General features: G+C 44.3%; 1 protein-coding gene across 3 annotated transcripts in view; it reads right to left on the reverse strand.

The window, feature by feature from the left end:
• Thada (THADA armadillo repeat containing) overlaps positions 1-26,731 on the reverse strand; it is a 294,771-nt gene that overhangs the window by 103,853 nt on the left and 164,187 nt on the right. For all 3 annotated transcript variants that reach the window (XM_006990503.4, XM_076558882.1, XM_076558883.1), the window contains one exon: positions 25,276-25,444. In XM_006990503.4, coding sequence (XP_006990565.1) covers positions 25,276-25,444 — 169 coding nt within the window. The remainder of the gene's footprint in view (positions 1-25,275; positions 25,445-26,731) is intronic.

The raw sequence follows: 26,731 nt of genomic DNA on the forward strand, positions 1-26,731 counted from the left end.
GTCAGGTCGTGTGATACCACAAAGAGCCAGGCAGTGGACTGGGACCTTTCAGGACTAGACGTGGTGGGAGAGACAAAGTATGGCTTCTCTACCCACCCAGCAAGAACAGATACCACAGGACAAGGTAGCTCTGCTCTGAGAGGAGCTGTCTGTCTCTGAGGCCTGTGGCCAACCCCACTGTGTGGAAAAGGAAAAGCAGGGGAGAGGAGTTAGGAGGAGGCGAGGGAGGAAGGACGAAGAAAGGAAGTCAATCAATTGTAACAGAGACAAGAAAGAGGGAAATAATAGTAACGCAGAGGAGGACGCTCTCACCTGCATCACAGGACAACTGTCAATTATTTTATGTCTTGTATAGAAAATTTTGTGACTTACACACACACACACACACACACACACACACACACACACACACACAGAGCAAATAAAAATCACCTACATCAAGTCAGCAATGCTCAATATATTTAGTATTATTTCCTCAAACATGCTCTGAATTCTCTGATTATCGAAATTCTCATCTACCCAAAGTGCACAGGAGAGAGGTTCTTGATGCTCTTTCAAAGAACCTGAATTCTGTCCCCAGAACCCATCAGGCAGCTCAGAACAGCGTGTAACTCCAGCTCCAAGGGACCTGACACTCCCCTGGTCTCTGTAACCACACACATGGCATGTACTCACACATACACATAAATGATTTTGGGGGGTGGGGCATTTCAAGAAGGTCTCTCTGTAGCCCTGGCTGTCTTGGAACTTGCTGTGTAGACCAGGCTGGCCTTGAACTTAGGGTTTCACAGGTCTCTGCCTCAAGTGCTATGGTTAAAGCTGTCCACCATCAAGTCCAGCTTAAATATTTCTTTAAAGTGTATAGGTGAGGCCGGGCAGCAGTGGCCCACGCCTTTAATCCCAGTACAAGGGAGGCAGAGTCAGGCGGATCTCTGTGAGTTCGAGGCCAGCCTGGTCTACAGAGCGAGATCCAGGACAGGCACTAAAACTACACAGAGAAACCCTGTCTCGAAAAAACAAAACAAAACAAAACAAAACAAAACAAAAAAGGTATACAGGTGAAGTATACTGGTCTCCTTTAGGTGATCAATTAACTGGTGCTGTGAGCTTCAACCCCCAATTCGGCTTCTTCACCCGGTGATGACTGTGAAGAAGGACACCTGTAAGGGACCGAGTGTCATGTGATGCTGAGACAGACACGGACGTCTAAGTGGGTGCTGAAGCACAGTCCAGGGCTCTCCAAACCCCACTGCTCTCCTCGTTGTCCTGCTATCACCACGAAGGAGAAAGCCCACAGACCAAAATCTCAGGGAAACTACGGTTAAAAAAAAAAAGGTTCACCATTGCACACAGCCCTCCCGCCCCCACAAACTTAAAAACACCGACACTCTCCACAGAAAACGTGTTCGACGTGGCTGTGATCTGCATTACATCTGCACATCGTCTTAAAGAGGTACAAGTTCCTTCCAAAGGCTGTGCTGGGCCATCTCTTTTGCTGGGCATGTCACGTGTGCTTTCTCCGTGTGTAGTTCAAAGCCCTCTCCCTCCATTCCTCCTGGTCCCACAACTTCTTCCTTGGGTGCTGAAATCTACTCTCCTCCTCCGCTCAGCATCCAGGCAGCCCTTTTCTTCTTCTCCATCCTCTCAACACCCACAGGTCAGAAAACCCGTCCACTCCAGCCCTCTCTCCAGCTCCTCTCTATGACAGAGGCGCCCCTTCTCAACACTAGGTCTTCAGCCCTGGAAAGAAGTAATGCCATCAAGATGAGGGTGCCATGAGATCAAGAGTTTATGTGCACCACTGACCTCCTGGATCCTAGAAGATGTGCGACACACAGTGATGATTATCCCTGCTATCTGCTCATTTCCACAATTCTTTCTTCATGCTCCTTGATCTTGACCATGGAACAACGTGCTATTGAACTGCTTCCTGTACCCTGCCTTGGGTACTCCTGCCAGCTCCCTTTAGACTTGGACACTTTCCCCTGCATCTGCCAAGTGGACACCAGGAGCTATTTCAAAAGCTTCCTCCTCACTCATGGCTCCCTGCCTGCTTTCCACATGAATGATCAGGAACACCCTCCCTAAGGTGGAACAGGTTTGGACGGGAACGTCAGAAATAAAATGAAATCCGGGAAAACTTTTTGTCCATGCAATTGTTCTAACATGGAAACTGCAGGCTTTCCCCATGGCTCTGTGTGGCCCTTTCATCTCACAGAGACCTTGCCTACTTCTCTGACTTCGCTCAGGTCTCTTAAATGAAGTTTTGACAGAGTCCCTCATTTCCTCCTTCACCTCACCTGTCTCCACACTTGTATGACAAGACTCACGTAAGTTGTCCCTTTAGAAAGTAGAGTCTAGGGTCTCACTTCAGTCTGACACAATCAAAATCTCTGGAAGAGAAACTCTGGGAAACATGGACAACCTATCAACTCTGCCAGTGTCCTAACATCACAGAGGTCTGACATGTCTTCCAAATGGCCTCAATTACTTAGGCCACAAAGATTCTACATATTCTAGCTATGCTAAGTCTGGAATTACAATTAATTTGGACTTAAATAGCATTATTATTGCAAAAACATTATTAATTAATATTAACCAAGTAATTAAATAATAAAGCAATATTGTAATTAAATTACAATTAATTAGACAATCTAATTTTTCTATTGAGAATCTCCTGGTTAAATCCAGTCATGTTTAAAGCCCCCGGAATGACTTTATGCTGCATTATTACCCTACTTGTACTACAGCAGAGCACTGTGCATGTCCTTGGAACTCACCCCAACCCGACTGACCTGGGGCTGCAGAGGATGCTTAGCAGTTCAGAGCGGCTCCTCCAGAGGACCCAAATTTTGTTTCCAGCACTCATTTTTTGTGGTTCACAATTGGTTATAACTCCAGCTCCAGGGCAACCAATGTACACTTCTGGTCTCTATGGACACACACACACACACACACACACACACACACACACACACACACTCTTATACTCACACAGACACATATACATAAATAAAAACAAAACTTAAAAAAATCCACTAATGACTGAATTAAATAAAGCACCATCCAATTAAAAGAAAAAAAAAACCCTCTAAAAATTCAACATTGTGTGTGTGTTGAAGATCTCATCCAATGGCTCTGGAATGCTAAGTAAGTGCTCTCCTGGTGACCAATATCCTTAGCCCTTGGCTCAGTATCCTCAAGTCCCCCTCACAATGAGTTAATGAAAATGAAAATAAAAACCTGGGGCTTGTATGTTGGCCTGAAAGAATGTGACTACTATTTAGGGATCTGGCTAGATTTCTAGAAACTTCTACTTGGTTCAACTGCCTAAATTTCCCAGAACCAACATCCTTTTATCTTTTGTGGACTGTTGTCTGACCCAGTTCTCCCTCACTACCATGTTGGGAAGGGTTCAGAGTTAACGATTGGCACCAGACAATTCAGTACAAAATCCAAGCAGCAGGTGCTTCTAGGCAAGGGCATACACAGAATGCCCTTCTTAGAAACGAACAGAAGCTTCACATTAAGCACTACAAATGTTCAAGGATGCTTACCTGAAAGTATACCTATTAAAAATATAAAGTCCATTCTGAATTAAGCTATAAATGAACTAAATGCAATAGAAGAAATTATAGGCCCTTTTCTAAGACATGAAATGTCATCTTTATATAATATCCAAAAACATAAAATTAAACAAAACAAAACAAAAGCCAGAAGCAAACTCACTGTGGCACTCTGAAAACAAAATTTCAACAGAGGTGTATCACAGCTATGCTTAATGTTACATGTTTTTTCAAATGGATGAAACAAAAGGCTTCAGCTGTAAATAATGAATAGTTCCCGTGATGAGATTCACCTCTGAAACTCAGCAGATTGCAAATCAATGCACAGATGAAGTTATTTATCAACTCTGCTTCCCATCAACCTTAGCACGCTGTCAACCAACAATAACCAGTTAATGGTTTCCAGTAATCTTCACTGTGCCATTTAATTGCCAGCACTCAGGCCAAGGTAAACGGGACAGCAACAAAAAAGCTAACATCGCCATCAAAGAACAAGGTCAATGAACACTCCACCTCTGCTTTGAAGTAGGCGCTGAGAATCATGCCCACACCATATTCCTTTTTAGCCACTGTGACTTCAATTGTGCCAAACAATCTACACAGTGATTTGAAGGTACATTAAAAAAATATACCCTTTGTTTTAAGTCGCCATGTGCTTCGTTCCTTGAGGAAAGCTTTAAATAGCATCCTCACTATATAATACAAACTAGGTTGCCCCCGAAATCACAGAACACATTAAACTAAACCCTGACCACTGCTCCTAAATGAAGCTTTTTAACACTGAAATATAACTTACCCTCTGTGCAGTGTACGCACAGCCTGATGAGTCTCTCTATACACCTGATTGACAGCTGTATTAACACTACTGACAAGCCCGAAAGCAAGATGATTCTACGACACTTGTTTGAACCTGGCTGAAGAGCAGGAGCTCCACAAGACCATCTGACTTTAACTGGGTCCTGGCCGCTCAGGGCACAGAAGACAGCGGTACTCATGTCTGTCTGTCAAGGAGTCAGATCTACATTGAAAAAGGTCTAGGAAGAAAGTGTTCTTATAAAACATGAACAAAGAGTGAAAACCCACACTGTGAGTCTTCTGAGACCACTGACTGCCTTCAAGCTTCTTGATTCTTTCGTGAATTCACTCTTGAATATATCAGCTCTTTGACAAACAAAGTAAATTAGTCCTTGGAGGTTTCTCTAATTCTCAAAAAATTACTGTCTATGGACTGAATTACTTGTCTGTTTGCCAAACTTCCAGACACAATTTGGCCACTTAATTGCCAGGGTGTTTGCTATCATTTCCCTTTTCTGGTGTGCCAAGAAATCACTTGCCATTTCCAGGTTGTTTATGTATTAATTTTTCTAGTTGTTTAAGTATCTAGCCTGACCCTCCGAGCCAGGGATGGAGTATAAAACCTAAGCCCGACACCTACATACAACTCATCTTTTCCGGATGGTTGAGATAACTGAACGTGAAGTGCTGAGTTTTGTCAGCATCCATCCAAACATATCTCCCATCTTCTAGTTGCTTGTTGGTTACCTTCTCACAATGTAAAATCCCTTCAGAGTGCTCAACTAAAAGTGTGTGTCATCAGTACAAATATCTAAAAAAAAAAAAAAAAAACAAGGTCCTAGATATGAAATAGTAGGGAAATAATTTCTAATGCACAGGAACTCTATTCAAATAAGTTCTGAAGGACTTGCTAACTTACTGCTTCATACAGTCAGTAATGAAAACCCAAATAAACCAGGGGGTTGAGGTAGTTCAGTGTTCAAGCACAGGCTTAATATGTGCGATGCTCGATCCCAGTCCCAACCCGAAGGCTTCCAAGTGACTATCAGGTAGGGTTTCTTTCTTGAACCTGAGGGTGATCGGAAGAGTCATTTGTAATGAACACCACTGATGAAGGCCAATGTTCACGAAGTCTCAGCACCAGAATCACATACACATGAATTAAACAAAACATCAAAACAAAACCAAATTCCTACAGCAGTAAAACTCAAGTTAACAAGCTCCTCAATTTAGACAACCTTACACTTTCTACTGGGTGATGTGAGGGCTGAAGGGAGCTTACATGGCAAGTTCTGGATTTTCTACCTACGGAATGCTGGCAGCACAGTGGGAAGGCCTAAGTCCCATCCCACCTAGAGCTAAGGCTCACAGGGTGGGGTGAGAGCGGCCACAGCTGGAGATTTTGCTCTGCTGTTCTTTAGGAAAGGAAAGAGGCCATCTAAACTGCATTTTGAGGTGTCAGTGATCACCCCAATGTTGCAAAAGAAGAGCATCTAGCAGCAGCACTCAATGCTCTACTGTGTTGGCCTGGAAATATCAATATTCCGTGGCTTTTGATCACTCTAAAGCCCTATGCCGGAATTGAGTATTTAAGGTTAAAGGCTATTGGAGTATGGAAAAGAACCATGAGTGTACATTATTGTAAATGCAGTAGACAACATGCAGTTATTTATTTTTATTTTTTCTTTGTGTCTTTCACATCATGCCTCCTAATCCCCAGCCCTATCTCAAAAAACAAAAGGAAGTTTAAGAGAAAAAAAAAGGAAGAAGGGGAAAATCTCACCTTGGAAGCTGCAGTGTGACAGAGTCACTCAGAAAACCCCTTTATCCACGCATTTTTACATGCAGGCGTGTATCACAAAGAATCATCGGTCTGGTTCCCATGCTCACAACTTTGGGGCTGGCTCACCCACACCTCCGCCAGGGTCAGCTCTAGTGTGCTGCGCAGTCGAGGTTCAGGATCTGCTCTCCCAAGTGACAACATACAGTTTAAATAAGGACTCAAGAATACGAACAAGGGGTTGGAAAGATAGCTTGGCGATTTAGAGCACTTGCTGCTCCTACAGAGGACCTGGTTTTGACTCCCAGTACCTACATGGTGGCTCACATCCACTTAACATCTTCTGCTCTTCATAGATACCTGGCATATATGTGGTCCACAGGCATACATACCAGCAAAACATTCATTCACAAAAAATAAATTAACCTTTTAAAAAGTTAAAAATAATATTAAAAAGAAAAAGAACAAAAGCCAAACAGTTTCAGAATTCTTATGAAAATTATGAATTTAAAAAGACTTGAGGTGGCTGGGTAGTGACGTACACCTTTAGTCCCAGCACTCAGGAGACAGAGGCAGGTGGATCTCTGTGAGTTTGAGGCCAGCCTGGTCTATAGAGTGAGTTCAAGGACAGTCAGGGCTACACAGACAAACACTATCTCAAAAAACAAAACAACAACAAATAAGAAAAAGACTTGGGGTCTGGGGATATATCTCTCAGTGGCAGAGCGGTGTGCTGTCCTCAAATCCTAAGCCCTGGGTCTGTTCTCTAGGATTGCAATATTTTTCCTGTTCAAGCATTTTTTTCCTAGACATAAATTACCTAGAGAAAATATTAGTAAACCTAATTCAGCAATTACTTAGAGAAAATAATACAGTAAAAGACATGGTATAATACATTTTTGACTGGCCTTATATTAAATATATAAAGTAATGGGGCTACTAACCTTTTTAAAGCCTAATTTTCATGAAGGTAAAACGCTTATCCTTTGTAGATGAATATACAATGAACAAGTATAAGATGTTTTCTTTGACTCACTAATTAAGAAGGGAACCAGTAAGATCAGTACAAGGTTGACCTAACACTGGAAAGGAATGCGGTTCCCATTATCACTACAGCGCCCACATGGAAAGCGTGAGGCTGAGAAGGCAGTGGAGACCCAGCGCTTGTCCACCACACAAAGGCCCCAGGTTTGACTCTCGGAATAAGGAGAGAGGAAGAAAGGGAACGACCTCGGTGACTGGAGACAAGGCTCGCCATCACTCTCCTTTCCACTTGGTTAGGAGACAACAGACAATCTTACATGAAACTCTTTCCAAAAGACTGTTCATGTGAAGCACCAATGAACTACAACAGAATTTTACACAAAGATAACTTGTAACCATTTTTATTTCCTACACACAAAATCCCAACGTGGGCCACTGAGAATCTGTCTCCCAAAGAACAGAACACCTAATATCTGACTTCCTTCTGCTGGGCAGGAAAGCTCTTGAAGTTCTGTTTTAGGAAATGGCGGTATCCCTTTAATCCTGTGTACAGAACTGCTGTCAGGGAAAGACAGCAAAGGAAACAGACTGAGAACTTGTCCCAGCAAAGGCTCCAGAAAAGAAGAAAACAAAGCCTAAGCAAGCAAATCATTTTGCAAGAGAATTTTGTGAGATCTGTGTCAGTATTCACAACTCAACTCAAAAAACGCCATCCTGTGCAAGTCACTTCCCTGTGCAAGCCATTACCTCCCTGTGCAAGCCATTACCTCCCTGTGCAAGTCACTACCTCCCTGTGCAAGTCACTTCCCTCCCTGTGCAAGTCACTTCCCTCCCTGTGCAAGCCACTCCTGTGCAAGCCACTTCCCTGTGCAAGCCACTTCTTCCCTGTGCAAGTCACTTCCCTGTGCAAGCCACTCTTGTGCAAGCCACTTCCCTGTGCAAGCCACTCTTGTGCAAGCCACTTCCCTGTGCAAGCCACTCTTGTGCAAGCCACCTCCCTGTGTAAGCCACCTCCCTGTGTAAGCCACCTCCCTGTGTAAGCCACCTCCCTGTGCAAGGCACCTCCCTGTGCAAGGCACTTCTGAGCACACTGGCCCTGAAGCCAGGCCAGCACTGGTGGAGCCCGGAGCCAACACTTGCAGTACGGTTTGAGGTGCACCTGTAGAAAACAAAACAGCCCTTCTCTGTGTCTGCTGTCTGTCTCTTCACAACCAGAAAACCTTTGCTATGAGGAGACACCACCGAGAGAGCACCTGTCCTCGCCCGGCTCTGTCTTGTGACATTTAAACTATCAGTGCACACACTCCCGGGTGCATAGTCTTGAACTCAGACCCTCCCCAAGCAGCTGAAACAACCTAATTTTTTAAAAAGTATTATCACGTGCTTTTCAAAAATGGTTTCCTTTACACTGTGTGAAGATGTGTCATTGTGACTGGTTTAATAAAGAGCTAAATGGCCAATAGCTAGGCAAGAGGTATAGGCAGGACTTCCGGCAGAGAGTTCTGGGAAGAAGAAAGGCGGAGTGGCCAGCACATGCAGAGGGACAGACATGCAGGAGGAGAGGGAAAATCCACGAGTCACATGGCAACACAGATGAATAGCAATGGGTTAATTTAAGTTATAGAGCTAGTGGGACAAGCCTAAGCTATAGGCCAAGCTTTCACAATGAATAATGAGTCTCCGTGTCTTTTTTGTGTGTGTGAGCTGGTGACCCCAAAAGAAAAGTCTCCAGGGACACAAAAACCAACCTGAGCCTACAATAGCTGAAGCCAGACCATCTGGGCAACAAAAGAAATGATATAATACTGGATTAAAACCTAAATTAAATAATAAATACTGATGAGTCTATACTTACATAAATAAATGGTTGAAAATATTAACGGAGAAGAGACATTTTCCAATTAGAATTACACATTTGTGACCATATCCACCTCTAAGAAACAAAAATGAACTCCTCTTCCTCTACCCCTAAGTATGGCGCATTTCCTAACATCCTTCCAGTGAGTGGAAGAGTCGGGAGGAGAGGGGCGCAACAGTGGGTAAGCTTGGCAAACATCACCTCCAAGCCATGGGGTTAGGCCAACGGCAGCAGTGACGAGCCATGCAGGCATGTGTCAGCCTATAATCCTTGATATATATATCTCCCCCATAAGGCAAATGGCAGCCATCTTCGTTGCCTCCTTCCCAAACCCTAATCCCTAGCTTAGCCACAAAACAAAACACCCCCAAACCCAAAAAACAAACTCAAGTGGAGGACTTTCTGACCAGCAGTTTATATCAAGGTCATTAAAAACAAGGAAGCCCTTGAAAAACTGTGACGGGCTAGAGGAGGCAAAGGGATAGGGAACTAATGTATTGTGGCTCCTGTGTGGGGTTCTGAGACAGAAAGGACAGGAGATGAAGACCAGAGGAGGAGACTGCTGATGCCAGCTCAGTTCACAGCTGAGACAGAAAGGACAGTAGATGAAGACCGAGGAGGAGACCACTGATGCCAGCTCAGTTCACAGTAAGGAGCCCATTACTTGATGAGTGGGACAAATCCCACAATAGTCCAGGCCAGTGACAGTGGGAAAACCGGGTGAGGGATGTACCAAAACCTGTCATGTCTTCACAACTCTGTAGTAAACCTCAAACTACCCTAACCAAAAAAGTTTACCAAAAAAGGAGACAGTGACTATCAGATTAAATACAGAATGAATCAAATCTATGCTGTTTATAATGGACAATCATAACTGTAATTTAATAAGAGAGAATGAATGGACATGTATATATACATATATATATGTATGTATGTATGTATGTATTTAATAAACTTAGGCAGAAGAGTTGTTTTAGCAATCTCAACATTAAACAAAAATAGCATATTAGCATACAACCCCAAAAGGTATAGAGACAAAAAAAGACATTACTCAGTGATAAAAGAACAATTCTCCAAAAACAGCATAAAAAAATCATGAAAATTTCAGACATTAAGAACACTGCTTAAATTTTCTTAAACAATGCACATTGCTTAAGTGTACAGAACTAAAGAACTACAAAATGCATGTTGCTTATAGTTTTCAACTCACATTGCTATCAGGCAGGTGAAAAGGTAAGAATGTGTAAGCTAACTGTAGCATAGTCTTCAAAACATACAATTCATAAATAATCCTATTGTCATACCTCAAAAACGGCCTCAATAATCTCAGAATAAGGAATGTTATAATCAGAGACGTCCTCTGACCATACAGTTAATATCTTAAGAAAAATTAACAATGACGTGTCTATGTAAATGTTTAAACTTCTAACAAAAGTAGTAATGCATTAAAGAAAAAAAAAGTCTGAATAGAAAGTCCCAAATATTTAGATCTAGACAGGAATGGAAGCCCACAAAGCAACAATGTGAGACGGAGCCAAAATGGTATTAAAGGAATGGCCATAAATGTGTATATCAAAAATAAAGATAAAGTATTAATGAAATATTCACCTAACTTAAGAATTTAGTTGAAGAAACCACAGAATGAACTCAGAAAAAGTCTAGAAAGAGAAATAAAGATAAAAATACATACTACTGAACATAAAATAAAATACCACATAGAAATGGCCAAGTACTAAAACTGGTTCTTGGGGAAATCAAACAGACCTAGTGCTTAGCACTAGATGTTTGGGAGATAACACACAAGGGAAGTGCAAATCTTCTTGGCAGTGCTAGAAGATGCTATGGACATCAGGGGCAGCAAATGAACTGGCATGTAAGGCAAGCAACAAAGGCATAATCAAGTCCTCAGGCTGGCTCAGGGCCAAGCACCTAACTACAGGGTTGGCTCCAGCACAGTATACTGAAAGGGTCCATGTGGATTAGTACTTTTTTTTTTTAAGACAAATTGCTGCCCAGACTAGCAGTGAACTCACTTTGTAGCTGAGAATGATCTTGAACTCCTGATCCTCAGACCTCCATTTCTTGAATGCTGAGATACCAGGTAAGCACCACCATTCAGTTTATATGGTGTGAGGGATCAAACCCAGGGCCTGTGTACGCTCGGCAAGCACTCTACAAACTGAGTGACAGTCCCAGTCCTGGCCCAGAACTTTTGTTACTGCAAACAAGCAACCATGTTCTGGAAATCTTGTGAAAATACAGGCTCTGATTGAAAAGAATTGGAGTGGCCCAGGGCCTGGACTTCTAATAGTTTCAGTGATGCCCAGCACTGGGGTCACCCAGCAACCCTTGAGAAGTAAGGTTCTCTAGACTGTCCCAGGTGCACAGAAATGACCACCGCAAACTGCTACCTCTAGAACAGTCACCGAGGGAAAAAACTTCAGCAATCAAACAAAATTCTGATATGAATTTTAAAAATGGCAAGACTCACTATGACTAAGCACCTGATATCTAAAATTTAATTCTGAAGTGGACAGACAGCTCAGAATTGTGCATGTCTATTCATCTGTGTTCATTTCCTTTGGGAGAAGAGTAAAAATTCAGGAAACAATAAACAGAAAAAGGGAGGACAGGAAAGAGCAACAAAGTAAGTTATACACTGATCCACAATAGGCAACTCCCTCACCTTGGAGAGGCTTCTGCAGAGCAGTACCATCTTCCTGTGAGGAGGTACAGGGTCCTGGGTACAGGGAGCATGAGCCTGGGGTGGAAGGGCGCTGGCACTGACTTTCATCAGAAATCTACCACCTGTGCCCTTTGGGTTAACAGCTGTGGGTTGTGCTACATCTCTAATTCACTCCAAGTCTCCTTTAAAAACAAGGGCTTGATGTCCAGTGCTAAAGTGTGCAGTCCCCTGTGCGTGCCCATGCAATCTGCATATTCAATCATGAATTTTAGCATAAATTACCATCACGTATCTTTTTCCTCTAAATATTTCTGATCATCAGACTTGATGATGACTTAAATTTTTCTCAAATAAACTGATCAATGAATACTACTTTCCATTATAAGATCAGTACTGGAAACAATCAATTATTAAGCAGGAAACTGACACTCTATGTCAGAAACTGTTGTCCAAGAAGAAAGAAAAGGCTATCTGCCATAAGTAGTATAAACTTATTGTCTGTAACCAATACAGCTTTTTTAATACTTGAACACTGGGGGTGGGGGTCAAACAGCACACAGATGGTGTTAATCACACTGACTTCTTGGAAGATTACCAGGCGGTACCATTTTCTGGCACTTAAAAACTTTTCAGAGTCACACACACACACACACACACACACACACACACACACACACACACCTTAAACTGCAGGAAAACAATGTTAGAGCACTGTGCAGAAACTCAATTCTTCGGCTGTTTCCCTTTCACTAGAAATTTGAGAGATTTCAAAATCATCCCAAATAAGAAGACCAAGAAAACCAGGCACTACCCCTTCATCATGAATGTCATCTAGTCATAAACCGTCACACACTGCACACATCTAACAGCTGCCAATGTGAGCACGCAACACATCCCACTTCCAAGCCAAAAAAGAAAAAAAAAAGTGGACAGTGAGGCAGGAAGGCATCCATCATTTGGCAAACAAACAAAACCCCCTAAATATTTGCAAGTACACATTTTGAGCTCAATTAGAACCCTATTTACATGAAGTTTTCCAAAAACACGAATTTATCCAAAATAAAAGCTCCATTGTACTATGTCTAGTGTACTTCCCACCATGGGCAGGGTTAGGAACAGAGTCCCAACATGCTAGGCCGGTGCTTACCCACCAAGTCACATGCCCAGGACTGTCACACACACACACACACACACACACACACACACACACACACACACACGCGCGCGCGCGCAAAATAATTATCTGACAAATTCTAAAAGAGGTATTAAGAATGTATTTTAAAAGTTTTTTTTAATTTTTTATTTATTATTATTATTATTTTTATTCATTTATTATTTTGGGGTTTTTTTTTTTTGAGACAGGGTTCCTCTGTGTAGCTTTGCGCCTTTCTTGGATCTTGCTCTGTAGACCAGGCTGGCCTTGAACTCACAAAGATCTGCTTGTCTCTGCCTCCTAAGTGCTGGGATTGAAGGCGTGCGCCAGCACCGCCAGGCGTATTTTAAAGTCTTATTTTCATATATCCTAATATTTTTCAAATTATAAATTTATTGGATTTCTGGATATTTACATATATAAGGTCCATATAACATTTAAGAGACCCTTTAAATAAATAAAATTACTATGATTACTATTTCCATCAAGTATTTTTAGCATCATTATCTAGTCTCCTCTTGAGGGTCAAAATCTGGGACTCTAAAGATGGTTTAGTTCAAATTTTGATGTCCTGGCCATGTTTTGAGTAGAACCCTATTCTTAGTGAAAATTTACCCATACAGTTCCCACCTCCTACCCAGGAGAGGCTCAGTGAGCCAGACAGTAATCACACCCAGCAACGCATCCAGGTTTCAAGCAGGAGAGAACTCTAACCACATCATTTTCCCAAAGCTCTCCCTGGTACACAGAACCTAGAAATGGACTGAGCTCCCCGAGTCTGAGGAGGGCAAACTTAAGTCTCAAGAAAACACAGTGCAAGTGGGTCAGAGGCAGGCTGGGACAGGACTTGAAGTAAGGGCTTAAGGAGCTGGCTTCTGTGTTCACAGTGCTGTGCATGTGGACGGGTGGGGCTGGGGGCGGGGCAAGGAGGGAATTCTGGAGCTTCCACCTGACCTCCAGTCTGAGTTCTGAGGTCCCTACTCACTGTCTCTATGCAGAGTTCACCAGCCTGCCGAGCCACAGCCTGTTCCTAGGACAGGCCATGAGTATTTAAGAGAGCTGTATCCCATCTTGTCCCGCAGGATGATAGAAGGAATCCACAGACACCATGGAGCAAAGGTTTTCAACAAAAAGCAGATAACCAGGTAAAGGGGAGAAAACCATGTGCTTTAGATCAGGAAATTAAGCTCTATTTCCTTGAATCTTTCTTTAGGCCCATAGACTCACTTTATTGTAAGCCTCTAGGGAAATTGTTCTCAGCCTGTGGGTCACGACCCCTTTGGGGGTCACATATCATATACCTTGCATATTGGATATTTACATTATAAATTCATAGCAGTAGCAAAATTACAGCTATGAAGTAGCAATGAAAACAATTTTATGGTTGGAGGTCACCACAACGAGAAGAACTGTATTAAAGGATTGCAGCATTAGGAAAGTTGAGAACCACTGGTCTAGGGTGACTTCGAAATTAACTCAGTATCCTCAATTACAGTGCTTTTAAAGGCCAATCAATCCCTTAGTAACTGAAATAAAGTGGGTATCCTAAATGAACCCAAGGTTTATAGAACAAGTACACACACTGCAATTCCTCAAAATACTACACCAACAAAAGCAATGAGGGATTGCTTTTTGCCTGTTAGCTGACATCCTCTAAAAACGAACAATAAATAATAACACTTTTATAGGCTGGGGGAACCCCTTCCCAAAATCTCCATCACATGATGGGCCCACATAGTACGGGCTATCTGACAGGAGTCCTAGGAAACGACAGAGCCCACACTCTATACAGGGTGTTGCTTTCTTCTGACGGGTTTTTAAAGTGTACTCAGAATTATCTCAAAACAGTAACAAGGGAACGAGCCAGGAGGGGCTGGAAAGACGAGGATGAAAACGGACTAGAAAAGTACTAGATTATTCTATCTAGGCGGATCCTGTATCTCCTTCCACTTTATGAACTTCACGTTCCCCTGGGGATGGTCAAAGCGCTCTTTGTCTCAGACAGTGTACCAGTGTTCTTTGGCAGACTCACTGAGCTCCTGATGGAGTCTGGGGGAGAGGATGGAATTCCAAACGACCCAGGTGCGCAGGATAACACACTGATGGGCAGGAGCCATGCTGAGGAACCCGAGGGAAGCTCACCTCCCGTGAGGGTGGGAGGGCAGTGGCTGACTACAGAGCCTCTGTGAAGCACTGTCAAAACTCACAGCCGACATGCTCTCATGCCCACGCTCGGCACACTAATGGGAATCTTCACACTGTCTACTATGATTTCAATATACAACATTAGTTTTCCTAAAACAGCTTTCTAAGCTCAACATCTCTTCTGTCATGTCTAGTCTTTCACATGCTGACCTCTAAATTCCCTCAAATCATAGTCTCCTCAACGCACCCCTGCTGTGGGATGTTCTGTAGGTCCTGTGGGAGCCCATTCTCAGGTTCTTTGTGGCGTTACCCAGCAGGTCCGTATAGAGGATGATTAGGACCATGGGCCTGAGTGCAGGTGTTTGAGATGGTCTGCACTTGGCTGTGCTGGGGGATGGTCTGTATGTCAAGTTGCTCTGATTGGTTAATAAATAAAACCTGATCGGCCGTGGCTAGGCAGGAAAGATAAGCGGGACTAACAGAGAGGAGATATAAAAGGACAGAAAGGCAGAAGGAGACGCTGCAGCCGCCGCAATGACCAGAGAGGCTGCAGCCGCTGCCATGACCAGCAGCATGTGAAGACGCCAGTAAGCCACCAGCCACATGGCAAGGTATAGATGTATGGAATGGATCAATTTAAGATAAAAGCACAGTTAGCAAGATAAGGACAGTTGGCAGGAAGCCTGCCACGGCCATACGGTTTGAAAGCAATATAAGTGTCTGTGTTTACTTGGTTGGGTCTGAGCGGCTGTGGGACTGGCGGGTGACAGAGATTTGTCCTGACTGTGGGCAAGGCGAAAAAAAATCAAGCTACAAATGGCGCCCGAACGTGGGGCTAAAGAAAAAAAGGGCTAAAGAAAAAAAGGGCTAAAGAAAAAAAGGGAAGAAAAAAAAAAGGGACTAAAGAAAAAGGACAAATGAACACGGATAAAGGCCGGTGTTATGAAAAAAAAAAAAAATACTAAAGACAAAGTCCCTTAACCAAGAGGCGCTCCAATAAAGTGTGATCTGAGAAGAATCCTCGCGTGGTGGTAAAGAGGATTCAGAACTCAACACACGGAGCGGTGACGTCGGTAAGTTCTCCAGGAACGGTGACGTCGGTAAACGCCCCACAGTTCCTAATTCTCTCTCTCAAATGAGCGGCAGCCGCCGGTTTGAGTTACTGGCGGGTTCCTGGGGCTTGGAAGAGAGAGGAAAAGGAACATAGACAGTTATATAAAGAAATAGAAAGTTTAAAAAAATAAAGTTGTTAAAGAGAAAGTAAAAGTAATATAAAAAATAAGCCATGTAAAGATGGATATCACACAGAGAGTTTGGATTATATTGTCTTTGGGATTTTTAACTGCAGAAAAACATTTGATCGTAAAAGATGTTGAGTTAAACCAATATGTATATATTAAAGATATTTTGACTTTAAAATTTGGATATAAGGATGTGTTACTTTGGAAAAGAGACTCTGCTTTTATCTCTACAGAAAGCCAGAGGCTATGGATTTTTTCCAGATTGAGATACATCAGGTTTGACCAGCCAAGACCCCCTGAAGGGTCTCCGATGACACCATGGCCCAGATGATCCAGCATCCAGAGTCGTTTCGGGGCAACTGGCTCAGACGATACAGTCTCACGGACTACTCCATGATCCTAAAATTTTCTTTGCGTCCCCATAAGATACAGCGCCCCCCTCCAGCAGGAAGTAGTTAAGAGAAGCTACGCCCAAATTCCCAAATATACCAAGCTGGCTTTGGAGATGTGTAAAAGTTAAAACCTTCCTTTTTAAAAAAAAAGAAAGGGGAAGTGCTGTGGGATGTTCTGTAGGTCCTGTGGGAGCCCATTCTCAGGTTCTTTGTGGCGTTACCCAGCAGGTCCGTATAGAGGATGATTAGGACCATGGGCCTGAGTGCAGGTGTTTGAGATGGTCTGCACTTGGCTGTGCTGGGGGATGGTCTGTATGTCAAGTTGCTCTGATTGGTTAATAAATAAAACCTGATCGGCCGTGGCTAGGCAGGAAAGATAAGCGGGACTAACAGAGAGGAGATATAAAAGGACAGAAAGGCAGAAGGAGACGCTGCAGCCGCCGCAATGACCAGAGAGGCTGCAGCCGCTGCCATGACCAGCAGCATGTGAAGACGCCAGTAAGCCACCAGCCACATGGCAAGGTATAGATGTATGGAATGGATCAATTTAAGATAAAAGCACAGTTAGCAAGATAAGGACAGTTGGCAGGAAGCCTGCCACGGCCATACGGTTTGAAAGCAATATAAGTGTCTGTGTTTACTTGGTTGGGTCTGAGCGGCTGTGGGACTGGCGGGTGACAGAGATTTGTCCTGACTGTGGGCAAGGCGAAAAAAAATCAAGCTACACACCCCTGAAACCACCCATTGGCTAAGCACATGGTCCCATGCAAAGCCTTTCTTCTGCTGGGTTATCTCAAGCCCCACTGTCCACGAAGCCTTTGCGCTCACTCCAGTCCAGCCTGGCCTCACCTCAGGTGTGTGACTATGGCATTCCTTTGGCACACACCATCTGCTGCCACATACTTCTGTGTAGCTGTCTGCAATGTTGACAGTTCACTTTTCACAGAGGATCGTGAGGTCCCTTCTTGAGGGTGGAGACCATGTTATAAACAAACTTTTCTTTGTGCTCTCCCTGGTACCTGGCACAACTATTTACACTTAAAGACTATTCAATAAATATTCCCTAAATAAACGCAGGGACATTCTCCAGTTCACTCTACATCTGTCTCACAGGCCCAGGTACAGAAAGTACATGAAAAGGCTACACTGGAGGACAGAGGAAGTGATGTAACAGTTACTGTCCTCTTTTCTGGAACAGACTCACGGTGCTCCTAGAAGAACAGGGCTTCAGAGAGGCTCCATGAATCCAGAGCATGGGACTTCACTTGAGGGGCTTCTAAACTGTGGCATCCTTCCTACCCTTGTTCATCCACCACGTCCACTCTGTTGGCCCTGCTCTGTGGAAAAGACAGTCTCAGGCACACATCTGGCAAACCTACTTAGGAATCTCTGTGAGCAGTGCAGTTTGAGGAGAAACAGTGTTTACTTTCTAGCCCCTCCAGTCTCAAACACCATCATGCCAACAACGACTGCTCTGACCCTTTTTTTAAAGCTGCCGTCCATCTGCCTTCCGCTCCTGCTCACTCAGACTCCTCTGGTCTATCTGACCTTTTTGGCCACAACAATTAAAAGCTTCCAAGAAACTACATAATTTACCTACTATATTGACTATAAATTATAGTGAGTATTATGTTATTATTTATTATTGTCTCTCCCTCCAAGTTCCCTGCTTTAAGAATATTAGCTCCACGAAAGCTGATCTTTGTGTGTTTGTTGGATTTTGAGACAGGGCCTTATGTAGCCCATGCTGGCTTTGAACTCACTATGTAGCTAAGATGACCCTGAACTTCTGATCCTCCTGTCTCTAGCTTCTGTGTGCTGGGATTAGGGATTTAGTCAGTGCTGGGGATTGAATACAAGTGCTCTAGGAAAGCACTCTGTCACCTTAGCCACATCACCGTCCCTGAGAGCTCATGTTCCTGAACAAGGACCCTTCTTTTCTCTGACGTACTCCATGTACCTACTCGAGACAAAGCTGGTGTTAATCAATGGCACTGAACCACCCAACAGCCCATGTCAATTTCCCATGGTGGGACCCTGAAGGCCCCACAGTGACTCATTTTTCTCTAAAAATATCCTTTTCCTCATCCACAGACATAGTGCACTATAATACAGTATATGACAATGATAATATATATAACATGTACACATATATAAAACAGTATAACAGAGTGTAATGCATATAGCATATTACAGTCAAATACCGTAAGCTAAAAGCACAGCTCAAAAGCTTCATGGGAGCCTAGAACTGAACTCCTGATCTACTTGCTACCATTTATACTTGTATAAGTTTGGGAACATCTCAGTCTTTTACCCTCATTTTTTTCTCATCAGCAGGACAGGAATTATATACACCTTCGAGAAGGACCTCTGTAGGAACTCAGTAAGTGGTAAACCATCCATCCAATAGACATATCACACAAAGCAAACAGGGAATACATAGGTACACTCTCTCCATTCTAATCGCAAATAGTAGCAAACACCTGGGGAAACATGAAGTAACGTCCTGTAAACTCAACATACCCTTGGCTTACATTCGGCCTTCCTTCAGAGCGTTACAAAGCCACAGGAGAGCATCGCTCGGGGAACAACGACCACGTATGACAGACAGCCAGTGCTCTGGACCTGGGAGCTGCCTGTCATACATGGCAGCTGGGAGACAGCTCCCAACAGGTGGAGAAGGCTCTGGAAGTAACACTCACCAAATAAAACCTTTCACATGGCTATAAGGAAAGGACTAATTTATCCCCGAAAGTAGCATTTTAATTAAAAATGACTTTTCTGGGTTTATATCCAGAAAGCAATGTATTGCCAAAGGTAAGTTTGGTCCAGGGCTTCCTTTAACTTTTTAAAAAGAGCCCAGTACCATTCAGTGCTTTTCACATCAAAGCAACAGACAATAATTGCTCTTTTGCCCCCAGGTTTAAACAGATGCTGCCATCCTGCTGCAGGTGACCTCTGGAGTTTCCAGCCTTCTGCTACACTCCCGCCCTCTGCGAACTATAGGTTCAGCAGAGACCGTGACCCCCGTGGCACCTAGGCAGAGCTCTGCAGAGCCCGTGCTGGACTGGGAAGGTCTCTGCCACCTTAGCTGTGCTCCTTTCACAGTGCTCAGAGAGAAGAACCAACTGAGCACCAGTCCCAAATGTGATTTCAGTGCAGTCGGACTCAGTCTGGAAACAAAGCGCACTGACAAGCAATCCATCTACAACTTACAACATCAGCATCATTTCATGCTGTTGTTTTTCCATCTGAAACTGTGTTTTCTGAGCATAAAATAAACAATGGACACAGGTCACCAAATGGGATCCATCAAGTACTATTCCATTTCTGGACAACTTGAACATTTTAGGTTTCACAATTTTTGTGCTGTTGAGAAACATGGAAAAGCTATTAAAATTCTTAAAGTCCAGACTGTCTATTACGGGTATACTTTTAAAAGATGGACATAACTCTTAAATGCTATTTAATTATAAATACTGCTGCAACAGTATTAGTGAAAGGCTGTCTCTACTCTGACCTTCTACTCCCTTCTGTTGCCTGGGTCTGGGAAAGCACTGAGGGATGCGCGCGCGCGACCCCTCCCTGTCCATAGCAGCTGCTAATTCACACACCAAGCTAAAATGGTCCCCTGCACTTCCTCCGAGTTCCCGCCTGTCTTTGAGGGAAGTCATTCCAAGATCACCCCTGCTTCAGTCCTCAGCTGTCTGCCACAGTCCTGCTCTGCTGCTCCCATCTGTGTGCAGAAAGGGCCTCATTTACGTCTTCCTCACGTCCACAGCCCTGTCTGTCTGTCTTCCACCTCGGCTTCACTCACTCCTCTGTCCCTGTCCACAAGGAGCTCCCCACATTGGGAGGGAAGTGCCCCAGGGGCAAACTCCTCCTCCTCGCAGCACCTCAAGCAGGGTAGGCACTTTTTGCTGGGTTTCTTTCTTGACTCACTCTTGGTCACTCTTCACGCTTCCTGGTGGCCCCACCCTTCCCTAGATCCGTCACTCCTCCTGCTGCTCAAGTCCAGGGTTTAGGGACGCCAGAGGGTGTGGCTGCTGTGACTTAGTAGTCTGGGAGAATCCTGTCCTTCCAGTTTCAGGTAGAAAACCAAAGAGAAGAGGGGAAGGGAGGGAGGAAAGAGACAATGCATCCTTTCCACTGTGTCTTCTCTGGGTTTTAGTACTTCCCTGACACACTCTGAAACACAGGCGGTCTCACTTTGCTCCCAGCCTTGAGGAGTCACAACACCCCGAATTTAAGGAGACCAACCAGCTGGTAAAACAGATAAAACCAGAAAAGAGATGGGGTCTTGGTTTAACGTCCTAGTCATGAGAAGCTGTCACTCTTACCAACTATCAGGCAGGAAGCCCGTATAGAGAGAATGTGGGCTTTAGAGTGAGGCACATCTCTACTGCTGACTGACTGCCTGTGGCTCTGTACAAGTCACCCACTCTGGGTTATGTCAACTGGGCGGGAGGGAGCGACTGGGGAGGGAGGAAAAGAAGGGACACCTGTCTGGCTACTCTGCGGCTTGCTAAGAGCATGAATAAAATCACCAATGGTCTAAATGTTACTTTCACGGTAAACTAAGCTGTCCACCTAGGCCATCCGAAGCCCATTCCTGGTTAGTGCGTTGTACCACACAAGTAGACAGTGCTACCACTGAGCTCCACAGACAGAAAAAGAGGACCTTTTCTATCTCAGAATTCTCAAAATGGAGAAATCAAGTCTCCAAATTGGAGAGGAAGATAAAACAGTTGGGTGTTTGACATGTTCTGTTGGTGAATCAGAAAGAAATGTGTGGGCTTCAATAAGTAGGAAAAGAAGCTTGTACTCTGACACCAAGGGATGTGTGGCACTTGAGTGATTATGTAGATGGAAGAAAAACCTTGTCTAGGATATTCAGATAATTACACCAATGGTCTTCTCACCCTCCAGCAAGCTCCATTACGCAGCCTGTCTACTTAAAAAGGAACTCTACAACATCAAGAGCAAGGCTCATCTTTTCTATTACACCATCAGAAGCCTGACCAAAAGACACGGTGGGCGAACAAACCTGAGGCTCTCCCCTCAGAGGCTGTAGACTTCTCTGTGGAACACCAAAATGTTAGCCAAGTACACAAGAATCAGAACAAGCCTTTCCTCAGGGGTGCTGGCCAAACGCAGTCTTAACAAGAGAGCTTTCTGAACGGCACTGCAGCTTCTCAGGGCTGCTGAGTAACCTAGCAACAACACTGAGTTCCTAGCATGAGAATCCTGGCAATAAAAACAGACACTTAATTCTCCTTAAAAGACGGGGCCCTGCCGGTGCTGCTCCAAATGAGGTAACGTCCATGGCTCTTATCGGGCCCTCCTTTATGGAGATGTAATGTCACTTCCCCGGGGCTCTTTGGGACCTACTCTCCGCTCTCACCTCCCCTAACGGGCGGGCGCCATTTCCTTCCACGTCAGCACCGCCATTAGGAGCCTCTGGTTTTGAAATGAACCCACATGTTCTTATTCTGCATGCCCTCTAATCAGAGTCTTTCCCAGTCTCAAAAACCCAGGCATCAGCACATTTTTGTTTTTAAGGTATACTGAAGAAATACTCTGGGGTTTGATATGACTATGTAAACATCTTCAAAGAAGTCAAAATGTATAATTCAAGAAAACATTCTGTAAAGAATTTGTTTTCTGATTACAAAATGATTTCCTGCTCTTGAAAAACTAACAGTTTGGTATTTACTTAGCTGGCTCCGAAAGTCCCATGGAGAGTATCACTCCTCTTGGTCCCTAACATCTCTCTTCTAAGTGCAAGTATTTGCTGGTTCCAAAGACAGCTTTTCTGTGGAGAAGAACCGACGAGCTGAAGCTTCCTCTCCGACTTAACCCCTTAGATGTTCTCCCTGCAGACACTAACAGTCCAGACAGACCATAATACTGCACACACCTCTGACTTCTTTCCAACCAGAGTGAACACCCTTGACAAACACAGGAATCTGTTAGACCAGCACAGTAAATGCCCAGCATCCAACTGCGACTCCTCACCTCCACCCCCATTAAGCCTTCATCAACACTTAGGTACAACCCCAGAATTGGGGCTTTTTGTCTTTCCACAGAGTTCCACATGCTAGTCAACAAAGTAAACCTGAGAACACGGAAGGTGGCCCACATGCCGAGGGGGAGGTCATGTCTGGTTGCTGGGCAGACTGGTGTAACAGACAGGGACTGCCATGGAGGAGGAGGAGGAGGAGGAGGAGGAGGAGGAGGAGGAGGGAGAGGAGGAGGAGGAGGAGGAGGAGGAGGAGGAGAAAGGGGAAGCGGCTCCACCCACTCGGCAGCCCATGCTCAACCTCTGACGCTTGGCCTTCTGTCTGAATGCGTGTGTTCACTCTCAAGATTGCTTTGCTGCTTTTCTTGTCACTCGTCTGTTTCCTTTGAACAGAAGCAGAGTTGGGGGCCAAGAGATCCAACTTGTCTGACTAAGCCAATGATGATCTCTGGGCCTCTAGGGCCTGTCTGCAAGGTTAAGATAACCTGTGCCTCTCTTTAACACAGGAACGAAGTGAGGACCCAGAAGCTGTCAGCTTTTGTTAGAAGAATCACATGGGACTGGAGAGATGGTTGCATGGGTAAAAGTGCTGCCATACAAACGTGAGGACCTGCTTCGAACACCCAGTCCCAGGGTAAAATCCAGAGGTATAGCCCGTGGGGACGAAGAATAACCCTGCAAGCCTGTGGACCACTACCCTGGTATACAAACAAGAAAACCAAGAGATCCTTCTCAAACAAGGAAGAAGGTGAGGACTGACATCCTGACATCCGAGGCTGTCTTGACTGCCACCTGGGTGCTGTGGCATGCACTCCTGCCCTCAAATACTTCTCCCTTCCTAACAAAGAAACCACAGAAACCTCTAATGTATACAATGTGGAGCAGATGATTGGAGGTGCATTTTGAGACCGTGTGTGTACGTATCCTCTACTTTTCTTTATTATGTGCTGGTGAGTTTGCCAGGGTCTACAAGGGATGAAAGGATGCCTTCCCTGGCGGCGGTAAAGGAGCATGTGCTTTGGGCTCCTATGTCTTGATATTACCTCAGATTATTGTTGAGTCCAACGCTGAGAGCTAACACCAGCTTGGGCCCTCTTTGACATCCAGTGTGTTTTGTCCTGAGAACCACGGAAGTGGAGTTCCTGTCTGGTCCAGAGCTGCAGTCCCAGGACTGCTGCCTTCTTGTCTACGTTACTCTACGATGTTCTCTCTGCACAAGGGACTCCTTCACCATGGCTGACTGACTGCTTTCAACCTCCATCTAACTGCCACCTGCTCTGAGATGCTTGCCCTGATTTCTCCAATTCAAGTCCCATGGCCCTGCCACATGTCACCCAACACTTAACATGCTACATTGGGACTGCCTGTTTTCTGCTCTTTATGCTGTCCAGGCCAGGAAGGACTTAAGTCACTGTTCTATGATACAACAGTACATAGTAGGCATTCAGTAAAATCTTTGCCAAATATATAAACAACCAAGGAACAAAGACAGAAACACAGACCTACCTTTCATTTCCTCTACGGGGAATTAGTTTTCACCATAGGGCAAGCTCATTAAAACTGTGGTAATAACTATCTGTGTGTCAACTATGGACCAGGTACATGAGCACTTTATGTGCACTAACTGATTCAGTCTTTGATTTCAAAACTGAAGACGCAGAAGGACAGGTAGTGACGGGTGGCAACCTGATGCAGAACCAGGCAGTCCATCTCTGGAGACCACAATGTGAACCATTTCACACCCTGCCTCCCACATCAGCAGGGTAGACTACAGGGTTAGAATATGCCCTGGGAGCTCAAGGCCGACTCCCACTCTGCTTATAATCTAGTAACATGACCTGAATTTAAATCCACCCCCATCCATGCCCAGGTGAGCATCCACAACAGCCATGTGAATAGATTTTGCCAACACTACCCGTTCCCAGGTTAGGGTTTTAAAAGGAAAATTTCAATGAGTTCTCATCCATTTGTTGCACATAAGTAAAAAGAACAACAAACTTCTATATTTACTTAAGACAAGAGCCAGCAAGATGGCCTGGTTTTCCACTGCTGTGATAGAATAGCATGACCAAGGCTGCTTACAGAAGATCTGTTTGGGCTAACAGTTCCAGAGGTAGGAGACCTTGGTGGCAGAGCGAAGGCATGGAGGCAGGAGCAGGGAGCTGAGGACTGACATCTTGAACCACAAGCAGGAAGCAGAGAAGCGAACTAGAAACGGTGCAAGTCTCCACGCGCTCAAAGCCTGCCGTCAGTGACACGCTCCCTCCAATAAGACTACAACCCCTAATACTTCCCAAATAGTGCCACCAGCTGAGGACCAGGCATTCTGATACCCAAGACTCTGGGGGACATTCTCATTCAAACCACCAAAGCCTGAACAAGGAATGGCCCAGCGTGTTCTGTACCTGCTGGAAAAGCATGTTGCAGAATTTAATGCACAGGATAATCTGTCAAATCAGTGTATACTGATTCATACTTGAGGTGTATGAAATCCTATTTGGGAGACAGCTGGTCATTAGGAAGTAGAAATAAGTAAGTTCTACAGATAAACTTAAAAGTCTGTGTATCAAGTCTTCACCTGCTAAGAATACATGAGAACTCAAAGTGCATCTTGTGGTGTTCTATGAAGGTCACACAGAATCACTCTACTTACTTGAAGAAGTGTCCCATGAATATGGTTTTGTCGGAAACACTGGTCAGTGCTGTTGGGGAGCGAGTCTAGCAGGGCACGGAGGGTGCTCGGCATTTGGTCTATCGTAATGAAGGGGACCAGTGCACGAGCTGCCATTTCACGGGAGCGGTAGATAGGTGAGCGACCACACCTAGGGAGAAATAAAAACAATATCATTAATGCTTGTTTCGACATCTGCATCTTTGTATATGTTTATTATTTACAGGATCAGTACCTCGTTTCAAATGACTGTTCTTATTCTTTCCTTATTCAAATGATGTTTTTCTTTGTATCTGTGTTAGTTTCATAGATTACATTACTTTTGTTAAAAAATAACACTGGCATATATAATCCTATCACGGGGGGGGGGGGCGGGGGAGAAGATACTAAACGGTGATAGCAGAAAAATGGCTAATTCCTCAATGATGAACAAACATGAACTGGATACCTGTGAAGAGCAGAAAGTACTGTGGTAAACGCCATCAACAGCAAGACTATCTCTGAGCAGTCTGTAAGCTGGCTGGAAAGATGAGATGTACATTTGAAATGATGAGCAAAGCTAAGGCAGTACGGGGAAAATGATAAACAAGTGATCTGGATGTTACAAGCAATGAGAAGAGAGGAGGTATGGTTCTAGTTGGCCAAGAAAAACAAAGGCTGTCCTGGCCAAGAACAGCAGTATCTAAAGCACGGTAGAAGTGCTCAAGGGACAGGTGGGTGTGTCTGGATGGCTTTGGTGCTGACGAGGACCAGGACATTAAGGCTAAAGAACTGATGGGTTGGGCCACGGCAAAGAGCATCACAAATGGCAGGCAACAGAGATGAAGTTCCTGTGAAGAGGGCAAGACACGAACCCCAAGGCTCCAAATCCTCACCTCCAAAGAATGGGAATAAAAGCAAAGGACAGCCATGGACAAGTGGTATTTTATGATGTTAACAGAGCACTGGAAAGGCAGGGCATCTAAGGGCCTCTTAACCTTGTAAACACTCAGCTCCTGAGAAGCCACAACCACTTCGGTGAGTGAGACTGTGAAGCTGAAAGCCTTCAAAGACACAATACAGACTGCAAGAGAAGTCCTATATGGTAAAGTCTCAGCTTAGTAAGTACTTTGTCAGAATTCTCTCGACTTCATAATATTTCACCCACTTACAAAAGTAACCCAATTTCAGAGCTGTCTTAGATGCCAAGGCAAAAAGATCAGAAGACAGTAGGTTCTACTTGGCAAAGAGATGGTCTCTTAACCTTCCCCCAAAGCAAAAAGTGTTATAAGGATCTGCATATGGTCTATTGGGGCCATGACCATGGAGGTGTAGGATGCAGGGGGCAGAGTCATAGGAAGAAATGTCTCTAATATTTCAGAAGTACCACTAAAGTGTACCTTAATCTGAGAATAAAAACAGGTAGTATTTCTGGGGCCAGAGAGGGAGCTCACTAAGG

This window comes from Peromyscus maniculatus, chromosome 22, assembly GCF_049852395.1.
Source record: "Peromyscus maniculatus bairdii isolate BWxNUB_F1_BW_parent chromosome 22, HU_Pman_BW_mat_3.1, whole genome shotgun sequence".
Lineage (NCBI taxonomy): Eukaryota > Metazoa > Chordata > Mammalia > Rodentia > Cricetidae > Peromyscus > Peromyscus maniculatus.